This window comes from Ursus arctos, unplaced genomic scaffold (assembly GCF_023065955.2).
Source record: "Ursus arctos isolate Adak ecotype North America unplaced genomic scaffold, UrsArc2.0 scaffold_10, whole genome shotgun sequence".
In the NCBI taxonomy this organism is placed as follows: Eukaryota; Metazoa; Chordata; class Mammalia; order Carnivora; family Ursidae; genus Ursus; species Ursus arctos.
In genome coordinates, this window is record NW_026622764.1 from 10366124 (window position 1) to 10383785 (window position 17662).

The window sequence follows — 17662 nt, forward strand, 5'->3', positions numbered from 1 at the left end:
TAAGATCTTTTGCAACAGAATCCTTTTCAAAAAGTAAATGTGCTTATAAGGGAAACCACACTTTTTTTTTTTTTTAAGATTTTAATTACTCATTTGAGAGACAGAGTGAGCGACAGAGAGAGAGCACATGTGCAGGGGCAGAGAGAGACAGAGAAGCAGGCTCCCCACCAAGCAGGGAGCCTGATGCAGGGCTTCATCCCAGGACCCCGATCCCAGGACCCTGGGATCATGACCTCAGCCAAAAGCAGACGCTTGATCGACTGAGCCACCCAGGTGCCCCACAATTTCTCTTTTAAACAAATAACTTAAAATACTTAAAAAAAAAAATAGGACTAACAAGAGAAATTTAATTAGTTCATTTACGGTGGGCAGGAGAGAACCTTTTTTTAAGAGGGCAGTGAATCTGTTACATACCTAGAACAACCATTTTAAATTCTAAACCATTACAAAAGACAAGATCCCAAAGATTAGTTGTTGCAAGTCCTTAAACTCTGTTCGCTGTATTGCTCTCCTTACGGTAGTTCAGGCCGCTGACGTAGGAGAACTCTTACTCTTGGGTCCTCATATTTTCATTCTGATTTAAGACATCTGTTTTTCTTTGACTTAGAATCATGCAGCTCTAAAAAAAAAATAGGTGACTGTGTAACTCACGTAGCATAGGACTCTTGCTTCTGGATTTGGGGTCATTGCCGACTGAATTCTGGCGGTGTGTATTTTCTTTTCTCTGCCCTCAAGTTTCTTTGGTTCCTACACTGCTTGATTTTCCCCAAGCGGGCTGGTATTTTAGAGTGGCCGCGTCTGACTTCTTTCATTCGGCGGGTGGGAGCACTGCCTGGTTGGCTCCGACTTTTGGAACGGGAGTCTGATGCTCATTGTGTCACTCTGGCAGAGGGAGTCGGGGCCACCTGTCAGGGTGGCGTGGTTCCCACACACAACACGGCGTGCCAGTTTCAAGGCAGAGAGATGCCAGGCATTGAGCGGTGAAGAGGGTAGCTCGTACAATGTGATGGCTTTTTCTGAAAGAAGATCTTCCCCCCCCCCAGAAAGTAGTGCCAAATCCAAGGCACATGCTTCATTAAATTGATCACATCTGTTGGCACTTGTGGGTGTTAGCACTGACAAGTGTGTTTCTGTTCGTGCATTTTGGGCTGGGTTTTTTTTTTTTTTCCTCTGCTCCCTCCACTCCATGAGCCTTTGCCTCCAAAGTGGTTGTATTATCTTCAGTACTGCAGGCATATACTGAAACAAGGAAGACATTTTCTAGGCCAGCTTATTATTAAGTTCTGGATCATAAACTGTTGATGTTTGCTAATGCTGCATAATTATCCTGGAGCAGGTGGTCTTCTTACGTGACAGGAGACGTCACATGGTGTAAGAATGGTTCTTTTCTTGTTCCCCTGGGTCACTGGAGATTACAGTTTAGCAGACTGGATGGCGATGAGACAGAGAACTCTGGGTACACGCAGCATCCCGAAATGCTTGCATGGAGCTACATACCAGTTAGAATTCCCTACTTGGGGAAGATTTTTTTGAATAAAAATATTCATAAATGCAGCTGCACTGGAGATGACATCTGGCTCTCAGGATTTATTGTTACTGTTTTTAACAACTCTAAATTTAAAATTAACATAATAAATTTTTGCCGTGCCTTTTTATTATTCCTTATGTAATTTTAAGAAATTTAATTCCAATGTAGTTCACATACAGTGTTATATTAGGGTTATGTAATTTTTTAAATATTTTTTTTAAAAAGAGATTTTTTTCATTTCCTCACGATGGAAATATCTCCATCGTGAGGAGATTTAAAGACATTAATGTCAAATGAAAAGATGTGACTTCTGGCTGTATTTGTTCACATGGAGCTCATGATTAACTTTTTGGTATTAAATTACAGATCATAATTGCATAAGAAATATGATAATATAATAAGACTTCTGGTAGGGATAAAAATGAAATTGTTGATTCCCCAAATCTTTGTTGAGTGCCAACTGTATTGGAGGTGGCCTAGCATCTGTTTCAGCTGTCCTATTAAAATGCTCAAACTTGGAAATAAAAGAACGGCTTGCATTAGTTACTAAATGAGAGCATACTCACAAAAATGCAAAGTCCAGATTCATCTAGATATGCTGCATCTTGGCAGCTGTTAGCATTGGTCACCTTGACAAATTGAGACTCAAAAAAATTTTAATCTGGGGAATTAACATGCTAGCGCAGGTCATATTAGAAGTCCACTAGGCTGGGCTCAGAACCAGTTTCCCAGTTGAGTATCTAATTTTTATGAGGCCTTTGTTGACCACCCCCCATACTAGAAATAGTGTCAGTGCTGTGTGCATTGGCCTTGGTTTATCATGTACGTGCATACCAGACGTTTATAAAGAGGACCCCTTTGATTTATATGAAATCATTGAAAAGCATTAGTTAAATTAAGCTTTCCTGTTTGAATTCTGGAACCACTGAAGTATTTGCGCGTGCTTAGCCTTATGACTCCTGATAATGTCAAGTGGCCAATCTGGTAGGAGTTGCAGGAGGAAGAGATTTAAATAGGCAAACTCACTTCTTATTTTCTGAGTTTTCAAAGGCACACTTGGAATATAAACAAAGCCACGTGCAGATCGTTTCCTCTGTGAACCGGGTCTCTGAGCACATGGTATAGACATGCTCTGCAGTATGAGCCATGCATATAATTTTTAAATTTCTAGTAGCCACATTATAAAAAGACACAGGTTAGATGAATTTTAACTACATTTTTAGCCGAATACAAGAATTTCAAAATGTAATACAATAATTTCAATATGTAATAATCAGGATAAAAATTATGAAATACTTTACATTCCTTTTTTTCATACCGACTCTTCCAAATCAGGTGTGTTTTTATATTTACAACATGTCTCACTAGGGACTGGGTAGATTTCAGATGCTCAACAGCTATGATGCCTACTCCTTTGGACAGTGTCGGTCTCGAATTCGGTTTTCTGAATGTGAGGCCATCACTGGGTTTGTAACTGATGACTGAAATTTTGCCTTTGGTCAGAAATTGCCACTGTTGGGAAGTGGCATAATATTTAATCATCACTGTAACTGAAGAAATCTCTTCAGCAAAGAAATATTGTCTCTCACACGTCTTTTACCAGACATGTCTGCACAAAATCAAAAGTATAAGAGATAATTACAGAGTGGGACTCTTCCAAGAGAAGCATGATAGAGGATTTGAGTGGCGTGGGGTGTCCAGGTCCCTTGCAGAAATTGGGGGTTTGAGAAGTGTGGTGAAATTATGGGGTGAGATTAGGGAGAAGGTTATCAGTAAATCTGAAAGCTGTGTTTTCTATATAAGTTCTTTTTCTGTATTCAGTGAAATCTCTGATTTAGCCATCTAAGGAGAAAACCGTTTTAAATTCCAGACAAGTGGAACATGAGCCCATTACTTCCACATGTCTGTACTAATTTAACTTTGTGTTAATGGAGTGTTTCAAGAGCCGTCCTTTGGGTGTTCTAATGGAGGACCTGGGAATTTTTTTCCTATCTAAAGCCACTGGTCCATGGTGGGGGGAAATTCATCCAGGTTACACAGTCAAGTAAAATACAAGCTAATTCAGTTTTTCTAGGAAAGAATGTAAAATGGTCAAGGTACCTTTTTTCTTTATGTTTTAAAAAATAAGTTATACATCCAATGTGGGCCTTGAACTCACAACCCCAAGATCAAGAGTTGCACGCTCTACTGACTGAGCCAGCCAGGGGCCCCCAAGGGACCTTCTTTGAATGTTAAGAACAGGGAGCATTATACTGGGAAGTCCTATTATGTTTCATGAAGAGTTCCAACACAGATTGTGGGAACGAGGAAGCTTAGAAAAACCCAACCCAGGCAGTGAGGGGAGAGGTCCATTTGGTTCCTAGTGAACCACCAGACCAAATGCTTTGTAGACGTGGAAGCAGCAGGCAGAGGCCAGGGCCCGCAGTGCATCTCTCACGCTGGCTTGAAGCAGGTCCTGTTGTGACGGGCCTCCCTGAGGGACACGGGAGCTGGGCTAGGGGTCATTTACTCCCTTTATCTGTGGAGGAAACCCCCCCCCTGCCGTAATACATGAGTTCATTTATAATTAAAGGCACCTATTTACCTACCAACTGCTAATGAGAGAAAATCCTGAGTGGTTTGATGCAGACTCAGGGAGATGTGTGATGAGAGAAACGCTCAATGGACTGTACGTCCACCAGCATGGAGAGGACAAGCCTTAAGGATGGCATCTGCCAGCTGGACCCCTGGGCTGTGCTGCCGAAACTTGCAAGGCCTTTCCTAAAATAATCATTCAAAAGGAGCTAACCAGGGTGTTAACTTCAGGGTTATTTTGGCCATGATTTTATGTAAAAGCTTTGGTGTCTAGGATGGTGTCTGCTTTGATGTCGTTTGCTGATAATCACTAGCAAACCCCCCCCCCAAAATAGTAAGTTCCCATAAATATGTAAATACTCACATACATTAGTTTAATGGGGTTTGTTCTTCTGACTTGTAACTGTGATCTTTTGGCTTCACATGCATGGAATGTCATTAATTTCTGGAAGTGAAATGACCCTCAGCTGGCTTGATAGGACTCTGTATACTGATCTAGAATGGTTTTCTGTAAGGAGAAGTTAGGTCCCAGGAGCAGTGTCTCCTCACCCAATTGGAAAGGTGCCAGAGCGGAGCAGAGCCAGGACCTGATGTCGACGGAGGCAGGTGTGGGCTCACCCTGAGAAAGAATATTCCAGCAACCCACAGTTTCCTACCAAAGTGGGCTCTTGCAAAAAGTTAATCCCCATCCCTGAGGTTCTTGAAGTCAAGGCTCCCCCCTCGTGTTTCTGATTGCACGGGTGTGGGTGGGGCCTGAGACTCTGCATGACTAACAGGACCCAAGGGCAGATGCACAGACCACACCCATCAATACCACTGGTTCGGGGCCGTGGTCCCAACTGCAAGTGATTTCCCCTCCTCCCAGGGACGTTTGGCAAAGCCTGTGACATTTTTGGTTGTCACCACTGAGGGCTGGGAGTGCTGCTGGCATCTAAAGGATAGAAGCTGGAGATGCTGCCAAACCATGCACATAGTTTTTAAAAAAATGCGAAGGATATGTGAAAGGCTTTACAGTGCAAAGTAAGACTTTCTCCCTCCGCTGCCCCCCAATTTTCTTCTTAGAACTGTTCAGCAACTACTGTGGTTGGTTTCTTGTATGCTTTCCAGATATGACTTGCATTTGCAAGAATGTTTATATAATTTTTAACACAAATGACAAGTAGTTCTATGTAACTTCTCCCCTCTCAAATATACCATAGGTAGGTAATGTTGCTCCCATTTTATAGATGAGGTCGTTGAGACTGTGAGTGTAAGTAATTTGTTCAAAGTCATGTAGTAAATGGCAGAGCTGGAATTTGGACCAAGAGTTCAGTTTTCATCAGAACTGAACCAGGGTGCATAGGCAGCCCAGGCAAGCTTATGGTTTGGCTCTCCAAGCAGGTTCAGTTTGCCCTACTTCAAACCTATGTCTTTTTTAAATGTTTGTTTACCATCCGTGTGGATGAGGAGGTGAGGGCCTTACAAAGGAAGAACAGAGATGAACACCACATGTGGCCTTTCCTTTCCTTTCAAGCAGTTTAGCTCTGGCCCCCAAATTGCAAATATCTCCCACCAAACAGTATGGAGCCCGACCCTCCCCTTCCAGAAGGCTGTTCAGAGATGTTTGGTGATGACTTGAGCTCAGTCCCACCCCAGGCTTCGTACTACAGAGTTCACATTTATAGGGATGTTTTGGCTTGAGTCCCCATGCAGGTCGGCAGCCCAGCCTGGCCTGTGCCTTTTCCTGGACTCCTCTGGGGTGGTTGTAGGGTTTCTTGGGGCCGCTCGGGCGTTACCAGCATCCCTGTGCTGGTAGCAGCAGTCACTGTGACCAGATCACAGGTCAGCCTGTGACCAGATGCAGTGCTTACACTTCGCAGGGGAAGTTCTCAACACAGCTTGTCAGAGTGGCCTGTTAGGTGTCTGGCAGGTTGGGAAGAAGGTGCACCACTGGGAGCCTGCGATGAGATATCTCTGTGCCCAGGGCTTCAGTGAAATGTCTCCCAAAGGCTCTGGGCACCTGCAAGGGTCTGCCTTGATAGTGGATGTGTATATCTTTTAGAGGGTGCTGTCTAACAGAAATGTGGAATGTAATACACTTGCCCACAGAGAAATGTTATCAGAAGACCAATTCTTTTTAAACTGTGGCTATTTTAAGGTGCATGCTTAGAATTGCAGCTCCTGGTGCTAAGAAGGCTGAGCTGTCTGGCATGGCTTTTATGTTTGTCATTTCTCTTAATCAGCAGGTAACAAGGAGGGAACACATTCTACATTCTGGGTGTTGCTGAGTATCCTTCTGGGAGCAGTAGCCATGCTGTGCAAAGAGCAAGGGATCACGGTGCTGGTAAGACCCGAGATGCAGTCAGGCCTGCCCTTTCTTCCCCTGCAGTAGAGACGTGTTGGGCTGGCCCTGCCTCTATTTCTCAGCCCCATTGTCAGCCTGTCATAGACCTTTCCGCCAGTTACTCGTGCTTTCAGTACATCTGATGTTGCATGGAAATGGGCTGTCCCACTGGATGATGATTAGCAACTGGTGGGAAATGGAAAGTGGGAAATTAATATGTAGAATATAAGAAATCATGCAGAGGATCATGGGGGAAGGGAGGAAGAACTGAATGGGAAGAGACCAGAGAGGGAGACAAACCGTGAGAGACTCTTGACTCTGGGAAACAAACCGAGGGTTGTTGGAGGGGAGGTGGGTAGGGGGGATGGGGTAACTGGGTGATAGGTATTGAAGAGGGCACGTGATGTGAAGAGCACTGGGTGTTATACGCAACTGATGAATTATTAACACTACATCTGGAAACGATGGATGTACTGTATGTTGGCTAATTGAATTTAAGAAAAAAAAAAAGGCAGTGATTAGCTCCCAGGGCGCCTGGGTGGCACAGTCAGTTAAGTGTTGAACTCTTGGTTTTGGTTCAGGTCGTGATCTCAGAGTCGTGAGATTGAGCCCCGCATCGGACTCTGCGCTCAGTGCAGAATTTCCTTGAGATTCTCTTTCCCTCTCCCTCTGCTCCTCCTGCCCTCCTGCGCATGCTTGCGCTCTCCCCCCCCCCCATAAATAATCTTAAAAACAAACAAACAAACAAACAAAAGACAGTGATTAGCTCTCATGGAGAGGTGCTGTAGGAAAAGAGGAAAGAACAGTTCAAGTTTTCTGGGGTGCTTTCTTGTTTCGACAGGCCTAAATACAACAGTGGGTAAACCCCATCCATGCTTCTGGTCCTGGTTAGAGAAGCATTGAGTGTATGTTGTGCTCAGCTTCGACGGGAAATATCAAAGAGGAAAGGAGGAGCCTCTGAAGAGTCCAGATGTGCACCTCCTATGTCTGACCAGAATTGAAGCCCCAGGGAGGGACAGGCATTGAAATCCACTTTCCTTTTTTTCTGTTCTAGCCAGTTTTATGCTTGACATTATTAGAGGAAAATTTAGAAATTAGGGATGTGATTAGGGGTAGAGAAATGGGAAATAAAGATGGGATTTAAATGGCCCATATAGAAATAGCTTGGGAAAGAAAGAGCAGATAAAGCTATATGGGGTTTGATGTAAGTCAAAGCAAAGATCCATGGTTTTATCGGTCTCAGTCTGTAAGATTAAGGTTAGATAGCTAAAAAATGGCATAGAAAGAATTACTGTGCAAAGATACTTGAAGTTCATGAGTTATTTTTTTTAAGTTTCTTCTAAGCCAATGTTTCTCAATCTTGGCATTGTTGACATTTTGGGCTGGATCATTCTCTCTTACGGAAGAGCTGTCCTGGGCATCGTACCATGTTAAGCAACATCCCTGGCCTCTACCCCCTAAATGCCAATAGGACTCCCTTGGTTGACAACTTAAAATGTCTCTAGACATTGTCAAGTATCCCCCAGGTGGCAGAACCATCCACTGCTCTAAACCCTTGCTTCTCAAAGACCAGCAGCATCAACACCATGTGGGAGCTTATTAGAAATTTAGGATCTCCAACCCTACCCCAGGCCTGCTGGGTCAGAATCTCCATTCAGCAGGTCCAAGGTGGCTTCTGTTAATGTTTGAAAAGCACTAAAGGATTAGGTTGAATTTATGTAACTAAAGATATGGTAAAATTTAGCTATTTCCAAAAATGTGATTAGAATGTGGACATTTTGATGATGCATTTAAATGGGAAGTTGGAGAGTGCCAAACAGAAGTGATGACAAGATCCCCTCATGCCTTGGTGACTGTCTTATAGCTCATAGGGAGAAAAACAAATGGTATGCGACAGCGGCCGCTTAACAGGGAGCTTCTGCCTTCTAGAAAATGGCTTACACCCAGGCAGAAATGGTCTGCTCTGACCCACTAAAATCCGGTATCGCATGAGTGGATGAAATCAGAATTCTTTGACATGATTAACCTAGCACTGGCCTGTGTATTGGATAATTAATGGCTTCCAGCATTTATGGGAGAGGGTTAAGTAGGGGTGTCATCCTTGCTCTGGAAGCCACAAATTACCACTGGCTTCTGATTTATGATCTTTTTCACCACAAAGCCTCATATTAAAGAGGCCAAAGTCATTTAGGGGAACTTGAACCATATATGGTTTGTATTGTGTCCACCTTATCTAGATTGGGCTGGGAGTTCCACGAGGTGACATTGCCTGCAGGGAGAGAAGGGAATCCAAGGCTCCTCTAGCCTCCAGTCTGTAACTACAGGTATCGCAGTTGCAAAAGCAGCTCTCACCTATGAGAAAGAGACGACTTTGGTGCTACTGGAAGCTGTCAGCAGAGGCGTGATGTCAGCATCACATCCCAAATCCAGTGGCTTCACATAATGGAAGTTATTTAATGTTCACCTAGCGGCCAGGGGCAGGTGTGGCTGTCGTCCACACGGTGGACCCAAGCTGGTGGAGGCTCTGCCATCTTGGGAGTATAGTTGCCAAAGTTGACCCAGTGGTGTCCATCCCGGCCAGGTGGAAAGCGAAACCAACAGGCAGAGAGTGCCCAGGTTATAACCAAACCTCCAAAATGGTGCATTATCGCTTCCACCCACGTTCCGGAAGCCGGAACTCAGTCACGTGTCCACATGTAGCCACAGGGCTGGCTGGGAAGGGCGGTCTGGCCGCGTGCGCAGCAAGAACCGACAACCAGCAGACGGCCAGGAGTCTGAACCCGAGAGATCTCCGAAGCCCGACCAGAGATGCTTTTGTATGTTGTGCCCCTGCTCTGACTCTACTTGCTGAAATCAGTGAGCCCTTGGCGTTCTGGGGGTGCGATTAATTATGTACATGGCCGGGGCATCGAGGCTGGTGGCTGCCTTTATCTTCCGAGACGTAATTACTGTGCAGGTAACCCCCTGTCACATCAACTAAGAGACTGTTTTACAGTAAAGGAAAAACAAGGGAGGAGGGACCTCTGCCAAACTTCTCCTGGGAACCCCAAATGTCCAGCCTCCTGAATCTTACAATAATCTTATAGGCCGACTATGAAATTATGACCAAGAGGGATTTACTACATAATAAATGTGATATATTACCATGAGCTGATGGAACAATAGTGGGGTGTCTGTCTTAGAGCTGAAGCTCCTTCCGTGATTATCTTATCCACTGCCATTCTTGTCGAGATTCAGTAATAAAATTGCGAAGTATAATTGCTGCCTCATCACAGCGAGGCTCTCCCGTCCCTGATTGCCTTGCTTTGCTTCCTCAGGGTTTGAATGCCGTCTTTGACATCTTGGTGATAGGCAAATTAAATGTTCTGGAAATGGTCCAGAAGGCACTACATAAAGACAAATCATTCGAGGTGAGTATATACTTTTGTCTCCCGCCCAGACACGGAAAATGTCAAGTACCAGCTGATTTTAAATGCCATTTTCAAAATATTTCTTGCGGTTTTGAATCTTAAAATAGCTGGCCCTTTCAAGCTACAGTGTCAGCATAGTTCAGGCATAATTGCTGCACGTTTGTATCTAGCTTGGCTGCACTTCTGTTTGAAAATCGGTGCCGTCAGGGGCTTGGCGTTGTCCTTTCAGAACATTGCTGTGCTCAGGAACGGGGGCCTCCTCTTCAGAATGGCCCTCCTGGCCTCGGGGGGCGCAGGGGTGCTCTACGTGCGCTGGAAGATCATGGGCACCGGCCCACCAGCGTTCACCGAGGTGGACAACCCCGCCTCCTTCGCCGACAGTGTGTTGGTCAGGGTGAGTGCCGAGCCTGTCCCCTGCTGGATTGTCCTCTCTGCCCACCAAATGCCAGCACCTCTGTGCTCCTCATCTTGCTTCCCAGCACGCCCACAAAATCCCTCCACATTTCTTTGCTCTTCTAGGATGAAACCCGAGTTTTATTAGGGGATGGAGAGGGTGTAAGCCCTTTGTATTTCCATTCTAAACAAAATTAAAGAGCAATGGTTCTTTCAGATATCAGGTTCCCTGCCAGCCTCACTAAAGTGTCCCTGACCCCATGACTTTTGTGGTAAAGAAAATTGATACAGCGGGATTAAGACAAAATACAACCACATCGGTTATATGTCTTTACATGTCCAGCAGTATCAAGACTCTATCGTAAAGGTTTGCTTTTTCTGAAGGCAAGGGTGTCAAGCCACAAATTCTTCACTGCACATTTTACAGAGATAGAAATCAAAAGAAGGAAAAACTCTGTTCTTATATCGTCAGACACATGGGTGACCCCTGGGCCTCAGATTTCCTGGGTCACAAACTTTGGGCATCACTAAGTAAATGGGACACTTTGACCAGAAATATAACAGATGTATAGCGAGTCTGGCGGCTTTGCTGTATTTTTGTCTAGTACAATCTGAACGCATTTAATAAATTGCAAACTGTGTCCTCATGTCCAATATAGAAATTGGCAATATTTTATTTTATATAACTGCTGTCCTTGAACGGATGCCTATGGATACCTCAAAAGTGAAGTTACAATATACACACATACGTATATATGTAGAAGTTCTGCATCAAATAAATGTTTGTTTTCCTTTTGACTGACAGGCCATAAACTATAATTACTACTACTCACTGAATGCCTGGCTGCTTCTGTGCCCTTGGTGGCTGTGTTTTGATTGGTCAATGGGCTGCATCCCCCTCATTAAGTCAGCCGGAGACTGGAGGGTAACTGCACCAGTGGCTCTCTGGTTGTGCCTAATTGGCCTAATATGCCAAGCCCTGTGCTCTGAGGACAGCCACAGAAGAAGGTAAGAGGCAGCACTGAATTTTAACTTCCACACGGGGTTGAGTCAGAGCTTTCCGCTCAGTCCAGCACTGATCATTTTAACAGCTTTGCGGAAGTAATGTCCAAGGACATTGATTTCCCAGACATGCTTCCGGCGAGGATAGTTCCGTCCCTTTGGAATCCATTGCCAGCTTCAACTGGTGGGGAGTGGCCTTGGAGGAGAGAGATGGATGGCTGCTCTCTCTCCCCCTCCCACAGTCCCCTTGAAGTAGCATCTCGAGATCCTTTTCACGGTAGGTGGTAAAGAGTAATTTATGGTCAGAACAGAGAGTGTAATTGATGTGTGCCGTGCCCATTATTTCACAATTCTCCTTCAGAAAGCCCTGGTGGGTGCTCTCGTACGTCCTTCTGTTGTTGTTTCGTAGAAAATAAACTGCTGCCCCAAAGAGCCTATTCTTTGTTAAAAAAAAAAAAAAAGAAGAAGAAGAGAAAAAAAGGGTTACTGAGAAAATAATTGGGGGAAAAGCAAATGTGTTTCATGAGAAAAAACTATTTAAGGCAGTTGATTCCCTTTAAGCATAAGTGCTATGGAGTTAGATTAGTAATTTCTCAAAATAAATTTTTAATTTTATTAAATGGGTTCATAATTCTAAAGGGCACCTAGCTTTAGTCCCACTTCACTTATACACGTGCAATAGTATCTTTTTTTTTAAGATTTTATCTATTTATTTGAGAGAGAGAGAGAGCATGAGCAGGGGGAGGAGCAGAGGGAGAAGCAGACTCACTGCTGAGCTGAGAGCCCAACATGGGGCTCGATCCCAGGGCTCCAGGATCATGACCTGAACCGAAGGCAGATGCTTAACCGACAAGGAGTCACCAAATTTAACCTGGCTTTGTAACTTTTTGTGTCACAAGGAACACTGGACATGTTGCCTCATTCCACAAGTGCTTTGTTGCTCAACGTTCTTTTTGCCTGACTGACATTTGTGGGGATGTAACGAAAATGATTTCGTTTATGAAAACTATATTGGACTAATTGGGACCAACATACCCACTAATCTATTCCACACTGCATGGTTTGAGGTGGGGTTAAGAGTAGGTGAATTAATAAGGCTTCACAAAATGTAATCATTCTAACCTTCCTCATACGGATTGGACAACCTACAAGTCTTATCCCTGTGTTTGGCGCTAAGTGCATTAGTGAGATTTTATGACTTATCCTTATCCTGCCAGGCTGACCCCTAGGCCCTACTGATGATATTTCTTTGCTACTGCTAATACCTTTTCTCAATTGATGACATAAAAAGGGGGGGGGGCTTTATTACTATTTTAATGTTGAGCAGGATTTTTTTTTTTAAAGGTCTGAAAATAGCCATTTCAATTACTTCTCATTTTCTAGGATCCTTACGCTGGGCCTGGGATTTCTCATTATCCCATTTCTTCCTGCAAGTAACTTGTTCTTCCGAGTGGGCTTTGTGGTTGCAGAGAGAGTCCTGTACCTCCCCAGTGCTGGGTACTGCATGCTGCTGACTTTCGGATTCGGAGCTCTCAGTAAACACACTAAGAAAAAGGTATTGGCCCAGAGTGGTGCCGTTCATAACCGAGACGATTAGATGGATCTTCCTCATGACATTTACTGTCTCTCTCTGTTCCTAAGAAATTGATTGCTGCTGTCGTGCTGGGAATTTTATTCATCAACATGCTGAGGTGCATGATTCGCAGTGGCGAGTGGCGGAACGAAGAACAGCTTTTTAGAAGTGCCCTGTCTGTGTGTCCTCTCAATGCCAAGGTATGTTGGCCGCCATGTTTCTTTGGAAAGACTTCACCAGATATGTATAAGTTCAACAGCTGACTAAGAGGAATGTTTACCTTCACACAGAATCCAGCTTAAGACCAGGACCAAATACATGGTTTTTTTCTTTGGTTTTATTAATGATCTTGATAAAACTTACTACAATTCCACTTGGCCAAAATAATTCAAGAGAAATCATCACAACCAGACAATGTCAGTGAAACTGCGAGTGACTTAGATCAAGTTTTACTCATCTTCCAGTTGGTCCACTCCATCCCCCTTTGAAATGGCGGCAGGGAGGTAACCCCACACATCCAGACTGCAGCTGGGGGAGGGGCAGAGTCAGTCCATTCAGAGCCCACCCCAGAACATATGCTCAGGCCACAGCATTGAGTCCTCCTCCAATCTGTAACTTGAAGATGATACCACCTCTGAAGGGGCAGCACTTTGGTTCAGGACGTTTAAATATGCTTTCTGGTGTTTCGTAGTACACATTTGTATCGCCTGTAGTGTCTCTGCTTGTGATTCCTTTCATCAGATTAGGTAAAAATAAATGTGTAGGCTTTAAAATTGGCAGTGTTTTTGTTGAAGCCGTCTGGTGGGAATTTGTTTTCACTTGTATTCTTGATGAATCCAATCTTTTCATTTAACGAGCTATACCCTTTTGGGCAAAACTTAAAACTGTTTTGAACTTTCAGTGCCCTTATCTATAGAGGGGAGATAATGTCTGTCTCTTGGGTTAATTGCGAGGCCTTAAAGAAATATGGCATCCGAAGAGCCCTAACGTGGTAGTTAGAACATAGTAGGTGCTCAAAAAATGTTAGCTTTCTGGGGCTCAGTTTTGGTTGTCTTGTTAAATGACATGAAGAGAATGCTACTTGCTCAAAATGGGAGGCCAAGGGGTTCGGTTAGAAGAATTTTCTATTGGTATAGATTATTACTAAATAATGACATATTCTCTCTTGGGTCATCAGAATCGGAGTTCTTAGGATGCTTCAATGTGATCCTCTAGGGGGAGAAAAAGAGCTCTCTGGAGTTTTCTCTCATTTCCATATTCTATATTTAAGAGAAAGCTGTGATTTCAGGCAAAATCATATGAATAAATCTAATGAATAGTTAGCATCTTATTGTGATCCTGAAGTAAAGAATCATATAAAAGGTGCTAACTCCTTGTTTGTCTTTTTTCTTGGATTGAAAAAAAAAGATCTTGTTCATGTTTTATAGTTGAGACTTAGATAAAAGAGTGAATTACTTCAGGCTTTGATCCTTAATTTGATTTGCTGACCTATCCATTTATTTTATGCTACTAAAAATAAATTGCCTGTGATTTAATTTCATAAATGTTAATAGATCTGCTTTATTTTTGCTTTTCTGTTTGAATAGCAGTAATTATCCCTTCTATTTATATAGTTCTTTCCCACAAGGAACTCCGATTTCTTTGTAGAGGCTCTATAATTAATCTCCATTATCCTCCCTCTAAGGTTTTGAGAGAGAGAGAGGGTTTTCTTTTATTTTTTCCAGATGGGAGAAACTGAGGCATAGAAGGATGGAACTGATGTTATCTAGATGAGTAATTTAGGTGGTAGTTAGAGACCTGGTATGATGTGCTGCCCTGGTTACACCAGTAAGTGAGGGGGAGGGGGGACATATGTGATGTTTGAGGCCATACGTCTGCCCTGATAAGTGATTTCTTGTGCTATAGGATAGAAAACACAAGGAGTGCACACGTGGACACACACACAATCATATGTCTGCATGTGTAGTTTTCTTTTTTAAATTTAAGATATACATGGGACGGTGGGTGGCTCAGTTGGTTAAGCATCCAACTCTTGGTTTCGACTCAGGTCATGATCTTGTGGTTGTGGGATGGAGCCCCGAGTCAGGCTCTGCGCTCAGTGGGGAGTCTCCTTCAGATTCTCTCTCCCTCTCCCTCCCTCCCTCTCTCCCTCTCTCTCCTCTCTCTCAAATAAATAATAAAATCTTTTTTAAAAAATTTAAGACATAGATAGAAGACCTCATCTTCAAAATAGACCCAGTGGTGATAGTCCTTTCTAAGGACCTTTTCCAGTGTTACCATTCAGTATGAGCAAGATAGAGTCTTGGGGTTTCTTGTGTTTGTTTTTGTTTATTTGTTTTCCTTTCCAATATAAATTGGAGTATAATCAAATTATCTTTACTTCCCTTTTTTTTCTTTTTGGAAAAAAGCTAAGCTCATTTCAGGGAAGAGACCTCATTTAGGAAGACACTGGTTTCATTGAGCTCTGTTGCAGGAAATACATTTTCTGTATTGGTTCCCACTTTATATTCGTTGAATAATAAATAAGTATTGGACACCTGGCTCTAGGTTAGGCCCAGATCTACAACTGAGAGTCATCTTGTTCAGAAGATTGCAGTACCAGTGCCTGTCCACAGCTGGACTACCCACAGTGCCTTGCAGAAGGTAGGCGCTCAATAGTAGTGATGGAATTGAGCCGCCTGGAAATTAAATTTCTTTAGCCTACAATGGATGAGATACCAAGTCTTTAATTCTATGTACAGTCACTTTTCATTTTTAAGGCTTAAAATTATGTGCCACTTTGCACAACTCTGAGATACGATTCTGAATTCTTTTATCAAGGAAAAACATCATATACCCCAATGAGGTATTTCCTGAAGGATGAGCCAGGATGCTTTATAAGATTTTGTGTGTGTGTGTTTAAAACATTTTAACATCAAATGGGAACAGAAAATTTGAAACAAACTGGCTTTCACTCTGGTGTTCACCACCTTCCGTGGTTGATTTGCATGTCGTGGGGCTACAGTGGTAGCCTTTCGTCTGTGGTTTCTGTGCCGGTTTGATGGCTCAGCATAGGAATCACAGAGGCAAGAGGGAAAGTTCAAGAATAAACAGGGTTTTTCCGTCTTTTCCAGTATATGGAAACAAAAATCATTCATTCTTTAAACATTGTTATAAGGGAACTGTTTATGAGGGTTTGGGGGTTGGTTTGTTTATGATGGGTTCTCTAGACAGCTGTTTTCCACTCAGATACTTCCCCCCCTATACCCCATAGGATGAGGCTGGCCTCTGGGTGAGCCTGTTTTTATCAGTTCTCAATTACGGACAGCTTGCCTTCTAGGGCTGCATCAGATTTTTAACGAGTTCCGTGGAAATACGCACAGCCTGAATTTCCAAGTGCTCTGTCTTTCTCCCCTGGTCTGGTCGCCGGCTTCTGGGTGTCTAACAGAACACCGTGTATACTGCAGAGGGCAGCTGAACTCTTTGTCTGAGCTTTTTATTGAGAAAACAGAATTTGCCCATAACAAAGGAAAGCAGCAGGAGCTCAGGGGCGGAAGAGGTGGGCGTCGTGTGGAAGTCTGAGTAGAAGCTGAGTTTGTATTCTGGGGACCACAAGCACATCGCTCACTGGTTGGATTCTCCAGATTTCTCCAGTTCTTTCATGTGTGGGATGGGAGGTGAGGTAGCACACCCAGGCTGGGCTGGAGGAGGCACGAAATGAAACCGTTTAGAGCACACTTTTCAAAATGTGCTATAGCCACAGCATTAGCTATAACTTGAAGATGCTAATACCTACGAATGGACAATAATATGGTTCAGTTTAAATCATACTGTGTGCTACACAGAACTATACATTTCTATCACCTGTGATTTCCCTGTTTGTGATTCCTTTTGTCGGATTAGATAAAAATAAATGTATAGACTTTAAAATTGGCAGTTAAAAAACAAATCTCTGGTACCTACGTTCTTAAAAGAATGTCGCACTGTTCTGTACCCTTCCACAAATACTAGTATTTTTGAAGACAAGCTGTAACTGTAGGTTACGATTGATAAGGCAGGAGGTGGTTATATTTTCGGAAGGGTTTCTGAAGTTTTCGGTGTAATGCTCTTGAAATGTGCTTACACCATTACTGTAGTCATGATATATTAACTGGGGGCTTAAAAGAGAGACATTTATTTTGTCACCGTTCTGGAGGCTGGAAGTCCAAGATCAAGGTGCCGGCAGGGTTGGTTTCTCCTGAGGCCTACAGACAGCAGCCTCCTGATGGTGTCCTCACGTAGTCTGTCCTCTGTGCACATGCAGTCTTGGTGTCTCTCTCTCTGTGTGTCCAAAGTCCTCTTCTTACAAGAACACTGGTCAGATTGGATTAGGGCCCACCCCGATGACCTCAGGTTAACTTAATTTCCTCTTTAAAGGTCCTATCTCCAAATACAGTCACATTCTCGGGCGCTGGGAGTCAGGACATCAGCAGATGAATTTTGGGGGTGGTGGGTACAATGCAGTCATTAACATGCAATAAGGAACATTAATTACTTTAAGAAAGATAACAGATGGCATGCATGAGTGGGTCTAGAAATCCCCTCAAGCAGCTGGCCCCGTCCTCACCCAGCACCCTCAGAGATGGGTGTGATATAGTGAGAAAAACACAGGTCTCGGAGCCTGGCTTCAAAATGCAGCCGCAGCTCCTGGGGTGAGATGTTTAACAATGCTGCAGCAGTCCCCCAACTCGGAAGGGCAGTTGAGAGAAGCCACGTGGCAGGTCTGCCATGCAGACAAGTCACATACGTATATCGTGCCGGCCACACGCCAGCCTGATGGCAACCCTCAGCACGTGCTGGCTACCATGATTACTGTTCACAGGAGCACCGCCGAACACACC

General features: G+C 43.7%; 1 protein-coding gene across 5 annotated transcripts in view; it reads left to right on the forward strand.

The window, feature by feature from the left end:
• The window catches only part of TMTC4 (transmembrane O-mannosyltransferase targeting cadherins 4), a 60641-nt gene that overhangs the window by 27267 nt on the left and 15712 nt on the right, over positions 1-17662 (forward strand). For 3 of the 5 annotated variants that reach the window (XM_044381927.3, XM_026493548.4, XM_048215605.2), the window contains exons 6-11: positions 6325-6425; positions 9743-9835; positions 10065-10229; positions 11034-11236; positions 12614-12785; positions 12872-13003. In XM_044381927.3, the coding sequence (XP_044237862.2) occupies positions 6325-6425; positions 9743-9835; positions 10065-10229; positions 11034-11236; positions 12614-12785; positions 12872-13003 (866 nt within the window). The remainder of the gene's footprint in view (positions 1-6324; positions 6426-9742; positions 9836-10064; positions 10230-11033; positions 11237-12613; positions 12786-12871; positions 13004-17662) is intronic. The other 2 variants (XM_057307305.1, XM_057307303.1) reach the window with 1 other exon arrangement.